The sequence below is a fragment of the Brassica napus genome, chromosome A4, assembly GCF_020379485.1.
Source record: "Brassica napus cultivar Da-Ae chromosome A4, Da-Ae, whole genome shotgun sequence".
Classification (NCBI taxonomy): domain Eukaryota; kingdom Viridiplantae; phylum Streptophyta; class Magnoliopsida; order Brassicales; family Brassicaceae; genus Brassica; species Brassica napus.
This window is the reverse complement of record NC_063437.1, coordinates 8,757,019-8,766,867: the sequence shown is the minus strand read 5'-3', so window position 1 is coordinate 8,766,867 and position 9,849 is coordinate 8,757,019. Positions and strand designations below refer to the sequence as shown.

The following is a 9,849-nucleotide window of genomic DNA, read 5'->3' as shown; positions in this document are numbered from 1 at the left end:
CTATATATCTCTTCCACATAATTTGCTTACATAATTTGCTTGATCTAATATTTACCTCGTTTGAATAGCATGATATGCTTGATTTGCACCGGTTGACTTACCATTTGAAGTTTTAATATATATTTTGTAAAAAAATTGTTGTCTTGTAAAAAGAAACGAAATGAACCAAAAAAAATACGGAATATGTATATAGTTTTTTCGAGCAAGGAATATGTTTTTTTTGGACAACTAGCAAGGAATATGTATATTGTTAAAAATGCAGAAAGCAACAAAGGGTCAACTCTGGAGAGTTGTACTTGTGACACATGACATGTGAGTCAGTGGTGTTCAAACAATTAAAATATCTAAAAAGCGAACGAAAACCATTAATTAAAATATTTTCTCTTCCAAAAACGTAATTTTCATTTCCTCCTAAAAACACTCACTCATCATCCTTATCGCAACCACAATCTTCATCATCTTACGGTCCGACCAACGTAAAGCTTTCATCTTCCAAGGTAAATCCAATCAATTTCTTGGATTCTGATTGTGATTCTTACCGTTTCTTATTCCTAAGACCTGGATTTGGTACTCGTTGCTGCAACAGTAGAGTAGTGTAATAATAAACTTATGCGCTTATGTTGTTTGATTAAATGCCCAAGTGAGATATTACTTCATCAAAACCTCTATTGAATCCATCCAATATAGGCTTTTGGATTCTCGAAACTTCGAATTGGTTTGTAACTTGCCCTTCTCATATTTGTGGTGAAAATCTAATCTTTTGTACATGTTACTCTAAATGCGCAGATTTTGGAGCTTTTTATAATGGCGCTGTTACCTCTTCACCATGAGTTCCCCTGTAAAGGTCATGTCTTTCAGCATGGGACTTCAACTCGGCATAGCAGAGGACACGTGTTGTTTGATACGAATGGTTCCAGACGTTTTTCTTCGTCTGCAAGGACCTTCCCTTATTGTCTTTCATCAAGAGGAAAGCTGTGCTTGGTTAGAGCGTCATCAGAGACCAAGATCATCAAGGAGAGACTTAAGCTGTTAGATTCTTATTTTGGGAAACTTCAAGGCGGCGATGAGAAGAAGCCTTCTATCTCAACGGGTGATGATGAGAAAGCTAAGCTCAATGCAGAGACAGAGTTAGAATCTTTGAGCGTTTATCTTGACAAACAACAAAAGGGTACAAGAATTAATAACAAGATCTTCTTGAATACCTGTTTTGTTCCTTTATCTTGTTAATACGAACTTACTTTATTGCTTCATTGACCATTAGATGCGGTGATAAAACCAGAAGGAGGTTCAGCAGCAAGCAAACTGAGAAAGGCTGATATCAAAAGTAATAATAATAATAATACTCTTTTGCAGCAGCTCGATGATGATGAGGATCAAGGAGAAGATACGTTGAACTTTTATACCGTGTAAAAACTCTTCTTAATCATCTGTTGTTCGTTTTAGGTATGCAGCACATGTTCTTAATCATACATTGTAAATGCAGGAGCATATTAGCAGCCATAAACGTGGGAGTGTGTCTGTTTGAAGCAGCTGCTCCAGTGAGGAATAACGAAATGGGACTCTTATCTCTTCCGCTGCTCTATGGAGCAAAGATAAACGATCTAATCGTGGCCGGAGAATGGTGGAGGCTGCTCACACCCATGTTTCTGGTACAAGACCAACAAATTGGGTCTGTTCTCCCATTCTTTAATGTATCAGAAACACACTTGACAGGAACAGCTTATTGAAGTGTCATATCCAATAGTATATATTGCTTAAGTTTCTTCAGCTCTTGATGGCTTGGTTTCATGTAAGTTTCCCTTTTGCAGCACTCTGGAATCCCTCACGTAGCACTTAGCTCATGGGCTCTGCTTACCTTTGGACCTAAAGTCTGCCGTGACTATGGGATATTCACGTTTTGTCTGATTTACATTCTCGGAGGAGTTTCTGGTAATTTCATGAGCTTTCTTCATACTCCAGATCCTACTGTTGGTGGAACTGTAAGTTCAACTATTAATTTCCACCAAATTGCACCCTTCTTAAAATCTCAAGAATGTTAAATCATGTAAACTGATTGATGCAGGGACCAGCCTTTGCGTTAATAGGAGCTTGGCTTGTGGATCAATCTCAGAACAAGGAGATGATCAAAAGTGATGAATATGAAGACTTGTTTCAAAAGGCCATTGTAATGACAGGACTTGGTCTCATATTAAGCCATTTCGGTCCTATAGATGACTGGTAAGCATTCAATATATATCATCTTATGAAAAAAGGGTACTGTGTTTTTGGTTCTAACATGTGAGTCATGACAGGACAAATCTGGGAGCACTTGTAGCTGGGATCGTGTATGGGTTCTTCACTTGTCCAGTGCTTCAACTTGGAAGAGGAAGTGAAAGACCTGAAGGGATTGTGACTGTTGGACGAGAGAAACAGAATAGCGGTGATCCATGTAAATCGTTTCTTGTGTTCGTAGTCTTTGTTGCAGTTCTGGTAACTTGTGTGCTAGTCCTTGGGGATGGACCGTTGGAATTCCCTACGTATGATGATGTTGTCTACTCTCTCATTTAGTGTAGCATCATCAAGACAACAACTATAAGGTACTTGTGTGTGTGTGTACTTGTGTAAATGACAAGTTGAATTTCTGTATTGGTAAACAAGGAGAGAGCTCTTTGGTTTGGGGTATAGCACAATGAGAAAACTATGCTAAACTATTGTCACATTTTGGTTTTGGTTTATATAATATATCTCAAGTTTATCTACTATTTTGATGCAATTATGTTGAAATCCTTAGGATTTTCATCCATGGCTTTTGAATCTGATTTCCTTCAGTTGGTAAACGTATTAATGATTATTGAAAAACTTATTAATGATGTCGAAGATTGGTCTAGCATGGCTTCTGAATGATTAATTTGCTCATATCCGTATCTCTTTTACTAAATTTCTCTTTTCTTCTATTCAATGTAATGTATGGGCAGATCTATTTTTTTTTTTTTTTTTAAAAAACTTGAATAAGAAACTTTATTTTCTTTCATGTAAACTTTTCGATTTCTCTGCGTAGCTTCCACGGCTAAACATGTTCTAGTTGATTTAATAAAATATGGTATTTGTGGTCAAGAAAAAAGATTGAAATCCAAACTAACCTAGAATTTATATATGAGAAAATTAAAACATGCCTTTTTGACTTTTTCTTTTCTCGGTGTATGTTATTTTTAAAATATATATATATATATATATGAGAAAATTAACCCGTACGTCGGAACAATTACACCTGTAATTTTGCTAGGAAATCATTTATGCTAATGGAGATTGTTCCACGACTGCCCTCAACTTTTTTGAGGCTTTTGTAAACAAATATAATGAATAATAAAGCACATTAGTCAGCAAAAAATAACTGGATTATGATCCGGTCAAAATGGGATAAAACGCCACAAATCGAACCTCAAATTTCGCAAGACTAAATCCATAGTTCCTAACCGCCAAAGTCTTCCCCAAGGCAATTTGCAGGTTTTAAGACATTACTTGCAATCCAAAAAACTACATTTACTAAAGCAAAAGTACTTGTTGGAAATTTTGAAAGACTAATCAATTTAAAAAATTTAAAGCACGTGTTTAAACGTGTTATTATTGTCACGCTAGAGGATCATGTGTGGAAATTTCAAGGAATCAATCGCAAATTCGAAAGTAGTTATCAAATTGTTTCCCAAACAAACAAAATAAACAAACTCAAATCAAAAGAGTATCTGGTTCCTGAGCTTATTATCCCTCACTCAGATTATCACATAAGGAAGTTTCTACCCTTATAAACCGACTTCCTCTTCTTCAGCGTTACTCTGCTGCACCACCCTCTGGCTTCGATGCCTCCTTTATCTCATCTCCGGCCTCGTCCTACCAACCCACAAAGAAACAATCATCGTCAATTACAGAACTAAAAAGCTCTCAAAACACAAAATAGCATTATCTCAAGGCTTACAGTCATATCAGAAGTCCAGAGAGTGAGGTTGTCTCTGAGAAGCTGCATAATCAGCGTACTGTCTTTGTATGATTCCTCTCCCAATGTATCCAACTCAGCGATAGCTTCATCAAATGCCTGCACAACCATAGGAGCTCATACAAGTTTTTTCAAAAAGTTAACAAGACAGACTTGACAGAGGTTAAAGAAGATGGTTTGAAAAACCAAACCTGCTTAGCGAGGGTGCAGGCACGGTCAGGCGAGTTAAGGATCTCATAGTAAAACACAGAGAAGTTGAGTGCAAGACCAAGCCTGATAGGGTGAGTTGGAGCTAACTCAGCAGTCGCAATGTCCTGCAAATGAACAAACAAAATCAATGGAAAGTTAGAACAACCAAAGGAAGAAAGAATCAGTAAACCTGAGCAGACTTGTAAGCAACCAAAGTGCTCTCAGCAGCATCTTTCCTCTCATCACCAGCCTTAAACTCAGCAAGATACCTGTGATAATCTCCCTTCATCTTGAGATAAAACACCTTAGACTCAGCAGGTGAAGCAGAGGGGATGAGATGAGCTTCAAGAACATTCAAGATCCCGTCGCAGATTTTGCTAAGCTCGGTTTCAATCTTCCCCCTGTACTCCTTGATGATAGCAACGTGCTCTTCGTTCCCTTTGCTCTCTTCCTTCTGCTCGATGGAAGAGATGATCCTCCACGAAGCCCTCCTCGCCCCGATCACGTTCTTGTAAGCGACGGAGAGAAGGTTCCTCTCCTCGACAGTGAGTTCTTCAGAGTCAACGGTCTTAGCAACTTTCTCCATGAACTCAACCATCTCTTCGTAACGCTCCGCTTGTTCCGCTAGTTTCGCCATGTACACATTCTCTTCACGTGACGACATCTTCAAAGCCAACACAGTTTAGAACAAAACCAAATTAAAAACACACTCGATTCTCACAGATTAAGAAGAACACATTCATGCTCGTCAGCGAATCGATCTGATCGATTCGCAGAATAATACAATCAAAGATCATAGAATCAAACAAGCTATGCATCTTAGATCTAAGCAGAAACAAATTACGAACCCTAAAACTCATTTACTGGATTCTAATTAAGAACACCGTCGATTCTCTCAATGAAACAGCGATAAGAAGAGCCAAGATCAGATCGATTCACAGAATGATAGAATCAAAGGATCAGATCTACAGGTTTACCTTGTGTGGAATTGCTGGAGAGTGGTTTCAAATTTGGAATGTGGAAGAGAAACTGAATCTGATGCAATGCGAAAGTGGTATTAAACTTAGTTAAGAGATCCACTGAAAGTTTGACAGGTGTCCGATGCTGAAGACGACTTCTTCTCTCCACCAGCCACGTGTCCTTTCATGCTGCTAGGTGCTAACATCCATTTGCTGATAAATGGGAATGGGCCGACTAAATAGCCTGCTCGGTTATTATTAGATCGGACTCTTTGATTTTAGGTTTGAATCGTTTTATAACAGTTTTTTAGGAATAAACTAGAGTATAGATCAGTACGGATATTTATTTTCATATAGTAAACATATGAAATACTTTTTTTTTGAGAAAGGGCTTAAACATATGAAATACTTTATAACATAAAATGAACTGGTTGTATAAACATGCATCTGTATAACTGTTTATTTGATTTGTAATTATTAATGATAGATCCACGGTTTTTAACCGTCTGCAATTTGTTAATTGCTTATACAGTAGTGACTACATATAAAACCAATGAAAATGATATCTATACTATTAAAAGAGAAGTCATGACTTTTTTAATGTGTGATATTTTAAATAGACAATTCCTAGAAAATTGCTTACATTATTTATTTTTTGTATTTTCATAACAATATCCTAACAAGATATTTAATTCTCTTTTTATTTTATCAAAATGTTATTAGATATGGATAATTTCGAAAATATATTTATTCCATCAATATATAATTATAGTTGCATATAACCATTTATAACATACTTAATAATAATAACATTTAATTATTCTAGAGTTAATACCTGCATATGATCTAATTAGTAATAATAATAATAATTAATATTTATTATGCAAATAAAATCATGTTAGAATTACACCATGCAAATAATAAAATCGAATCAAAAATCATGTTATTATTATTTATGTTATACATTATACATGTATCAATATTTATTAAGATATTGTGTTAACAAAAATGTACTGATAAATATATAATATTTTAAAATACATTTCTATGGATTCAACCATATACTGGTTTTAATTTGGACCATTCCTTAAAATTTTATTAAATTTTACATGAAGTAATTATATTATTATAGTATTTATCTTTGTAATTGAATACAAATGATTTTTAAAGAAAGTTCTAAACAAAATCTTTTAAAAACATTTTCAGAATTATTTTAAATTGTATATACAAAATTAATAAATTTTAAATTATATATCATAAACTATAATTAGAAATTAAAGTTTATTTTAGTTTTGATTTATATATGAAAATTTAAAATTATACAGAGTATTATAATTTTATATTCAATGATAATAACAATATCAGCTGATTAATTTTCAAAAATAAAAATTACAAAGATTTTGTTAGAAAGATTCATTTTTATTTCAAATTAAAAGAAGATATTTTATCCAACTTAGTGTATTTCTCAAATATGATGTTTACGACAAACTTATTTTGAAGTACAATGTATTATAGTATTTCTTTAAAAGAAATTCTTTACAGTATCTCAAAAATTTCTTCTCTACTATATTGATCCAAATTAATTTGCTTTCATATAAATTTTAAATTTTAAATAAAAAAGTATGTAAAGTAATATTGTAACACTAAAACATAGCTATTATAGAATTACATAATATATAACACTAAATTACATTATGTTATTGGTAAATGTTGTTATATAAACTAAAATATTTTAGTATAGAAATAAGAAAACCGCACGGTTGTGCGGGTCGAGATATAGTGGTATTTAACATATTCGTAAATTAATAAATATTTAACTACAGTAACCCTTTTGATGTATCCCTTATATACTAAAACGTAAGTCGCCTAACGAATAAAAATCTGACACATGGCATCTTTTATTTTACAAATTAAAGAAAAAGCATAAATGAAAAAAAAAGCAGTTTCGTTCGGTTATTTATTTCTAAATTAATTTTTTTTTTTGTAAACTTAAATTAATTTTTATTAAAACAGAATCAACCAATGCAAAGTCACAACCTTGATTCATGTGTGATTTTTTTAAAAATGGACCTAATAGACCTATTCATAGAAATTCATACTACATTTTAATTAAGACTACTAATAAATAGAATTTTTAAAATATTTTAATCATAATATCTTTTTATATCTTTTCATTTTAAATATAAATATATTTATTTTAAAAGTCTAACAAATCTGTTTGAAAAGATTTTTACAAGATCTTCATTTTCGTAATTATATTTAAATATTTTCACTAATTTCGAAATTAGTTTAAATTATTATTATATATTAATATATTCAGTTATATAAAATGAAAAATAAAAAAATCTATAATATTTTATTTATTATTGAATCATAATCAATCATATTAAAATAAAATTATTATATTGAGCTAAATAAAATTATTATATTGAGCTAAATATAATAAAATTGTATTAAATTTATATATTTATATATTTTATTTTCGTAATTATAAATAGTTATGTTCAAAAATAAAATCTAATATGTTGGTAAGGTGGGTTAACATTATCAAACTATATAATACATGTATAAAAATTAACATGTATTTCTAGAAAGTTAAAAATATAAAATCTTTGTAACTACTTTAATCATAATATATTTTAATTTTAAATATAATATATATTTATATATTATATTTTAAAAATTCTAATAAATATGTATAAAAATATTTAAACAATAACTTAAGGGGAAATTTTACTATTACACTTTGTTGGATACCACTTTTCAACTTTACCATCAGTCTAAGGACATTTTTAGAAATACCACTTTCATTAATGAGCAAAAGACAATAATACCCTTACCTTATCTTCTTCTCCACCATCAGTTTCTCTCCCTCTCCCCGAGTCCCCGTCGTCTCTCTCTCACCGTTGAGTCACCGTCGTCTCTCTCTCTCTCCGTCGAGTTCTGGCGTCTCTCTCTCACCGTCTAGTTTTGGCGTCTCTCTCTCATCGTCAATCTCTCTCTCACCATCGACCTCCGGCGACGAAATCGATTCAAAATCTCCAATATGTCGACTCCTATACGTGATTCACAACTTGTATGTCTCTAATTTCTGTATTTGTTTGTTCTCTAATTTCTGTATTTTTTGTTTGATTCGATTTTGTGCTTTCTTTTATCGAAAAATCAAACAATGTTCTCTTAGATATCTCTTTTAAAGAGGTCGATCTAAGAGAAACTGATTTGATAGTGAAATGTTGAGAGTGAAAAAATTGAGTATTTGAAAACTTAAATCTGGTTTTGAAGTCATATTAAGATTGATCTGAATGGTTCCGGCTAAGAAAGAGATTTTCCGATAGTGAAAACTGCATATTAAGGAAGAGATAATTTCTGATAGTGAAAACTGAATATTAAGGAATTATAACTCCTTATAAATCTGGGTTTCATGAGATTGTTGATAAATACAACTCAATGATTTATAAGTGAAGAAAAAAGATGCAATGAAACAAAAGTCACAGGTACAAAAGTCACAGATCACGAAGCCATGGCAAACATGAAGACTAAGTTTATGGCTTTATGGGATGGGTTTTCTACTGATCGTAAGTTGAATCCTTCACCTTTCAGCTCATTCTAGTGCAGTCTAGAGCATGCTCTACTTGGATACAATAGTTTTTAAATGAGTATAATGGTTGCTTTGTAGCGAATGCGAGTACTCGCCTGTGGATTGAGATGGGCAAGGGAACCAGATGAGGTGGAAGCAGCTACTTTATGTATTTTTTTTTGTTCGAAGAAAGTCAACGAAGGTAGGTTTAGAACATGTCGATCTAAGGGAAAGAGTTTCGATAGTAAACATTGAATTTTCAAAAAATTATAAACCTTTATAAATCTGGGTTCAAGTAATTTTAGGATTTTCGTTCCTCTGTTATCCAAAAAACAAATAAGGTTGATTTAGACTTGTCATTTAAATAGTTCTAGTTAGGAGAAAGATTTTTGGATAGTGAACATTGCATTTTAAAGAATTATAACCTCTTATAAATCTGGGGCTTAGGATATTGTCGATAGTACAACTTAGTGCAATACAAGGTTTTATAAATAAAGGTTGTAAACAGGAGTTGATCATATATGTCTATAAAAACATATAAATGTGTGAATTTGAAAAGTCTCGTATTTTATTATATATTATTTGTAAGGCTGTTATCGAAATACATGAACATTATGATTGGATAATATCATAATGTATTTTTAGACAAGGATTGAAAGTTAACATCATCTTTTTATTTCGTCTTACAGTTAGATAGCAATGAATTGCACATCTTTGAGATTGCCTCTGAGGATTTATGAAGCTGGAACAGAACCAGTAGACAATCCAAAAGTGATTATCCAATCGGTGTCTTTGTCAATAATGTGAAGTGTTTATAAAAGATTATAAATGTAGTTTTATAGGAGTTTATAAAATTATAAATTAGAGATTTGTAGAGACTTATAAAACGTTGTTTATTCTTTGTTACATCTTGTGGTTAATACAGTGTTTGGATTCCCCGAAGAATACAAACATTTCGTGAACCCAACACCTCCTGGTCTTGATAACATGGATCATGACAGTTCAACAAGGATATAAAATGAAGAAAAGCTAATGGGAACAAGGATTTGTGAATTTACATTTTGCAACGTATGATATAAGGCAATAACACATGAAAGAAGATAAAAATAAAGAGCAAAGGAAAGATGAAGAGCAAATAAGAGTTTATAAATCATTTA

At 32.2% G+C, this 9,849-nt stretch overlaps 2 protein-coding genes and 1 long non-coding RNA gene across 4 annotated transcripts; 2 read left to right on the top strand and 1 right to left on the bottom strand.

The window, feature by feature from the left end:
- Positions 1–334: 334 nt before the first annotated feature.
- LOC111215022 (RHOMBOID-like protein 9, chloroplastic) lies at positions 335–2,741 on the top strand. Of its 2 annotated transcripts, none has more exons than XM_022718044.2 (7): positions 335–497; positions 787–1,168; positions 1,262–1,406; positions 1,484–1,649; positions 1,809–1,979; positions 2,063–2,217; positions 2,292–2,741. In XM_022718044.2, exons 2-7 carry the CDS (start codon positions 805–807, stop codon positions 2,545–2,547), a joined length of 1,257 nt encoding a protein of 418 aa, XP_022573765.2. In that variant the 5' UTR covers positions 335–497; positions 787–804; the 3' UTR covers positions 2,548–2,741. The 2 variants fall into 2 exon arrangements, with proteins under 2 accessions (XP_022573765.2, XP_048633362.1); XM_048777405.1 differs by having other exon boundaries at positions 492–715.
- Positions 2,742–3,624: 883 nt separating this feature from the next.
- On the bottom strand, positions 3,625–5,361 carry LOC106429451 (14-3-3-like protein GF14 psi). The gene is made up of 5 exons (XM_048777406.1): positions 5,134–5,361; positions 4,347–4,820; positions 4,159–4,281; positions 3,950–4,066; positions 3,625–3,864 (listed from the first exon to the last, which is right to left on the bottom strand). Exons 2-5 carry the CDS (start codon positions 4,818–4,820, stop codon positions 3,805–3,807), a joined length of 774 nt encoding a protein of 257 aa, XP_048633363.1. The 5' UTR covers positions 5,134–5,361; the 3' UTR covers positions 3,625–3,804.
- A 2,425-nt stretch (positions 5,362–7,786) lies between these two features.
- LOC125607897 lies at positions 7,787–9,593 on the top strand. The gene is made up of 2 exons (XR_007338954.1): positions 7,787–8,690; positions 8,792–9,593. It is a non-coding gene; the product is annotated as an uncharacterized LOC125607897 (long non-coding RNA).
- Positions 9,594–9,849: the final 256 nt, after the last annotated feature.

Coding starts and splice junctions, on each gene's coding strand:
- LOC111215022 (XM_022718044.2), top strand. CDS start 805: ATGGCGCTGTTACCTCTTCACCATGAGTTCCCCTGTAAAGGTCATGTC. Junction 1,169..1,261: donor TCTTGACAAACAACAAAAGG/GTACAAGAATTA, acceptor ATTGACCATTAG/ATGCGGTGATAAAACCAGAA. Junction 2,218..2,291: donor TTCGGTCCTATAGATGACTG/GTAAGCATTCAA, acceptor GAGTCATGACAG/GACAAATCTGGGAGCACTTG.
- LOC106429451 (XM_048777406.1), bottom strand. CDS start 4,820: ATGTCGTCACGTGAAGAGAATGTGTACATGGCGAAACTAGCGGAACAA. Junction 4,282..4,346: donor TTGCTTACAAGTCTGCTCAG/GTTTACTGATTC, acceptor GTTCATTTGCAG/GACATTGCGACTGCTGAGTT. Junction 4,067..4,158: donor CCTGCACCCTCGCTAAGCAG/GTTTGGTTTTTC, acceptor ATGGTTGTGCAG/GCATTTGATGAAGCTATCGC.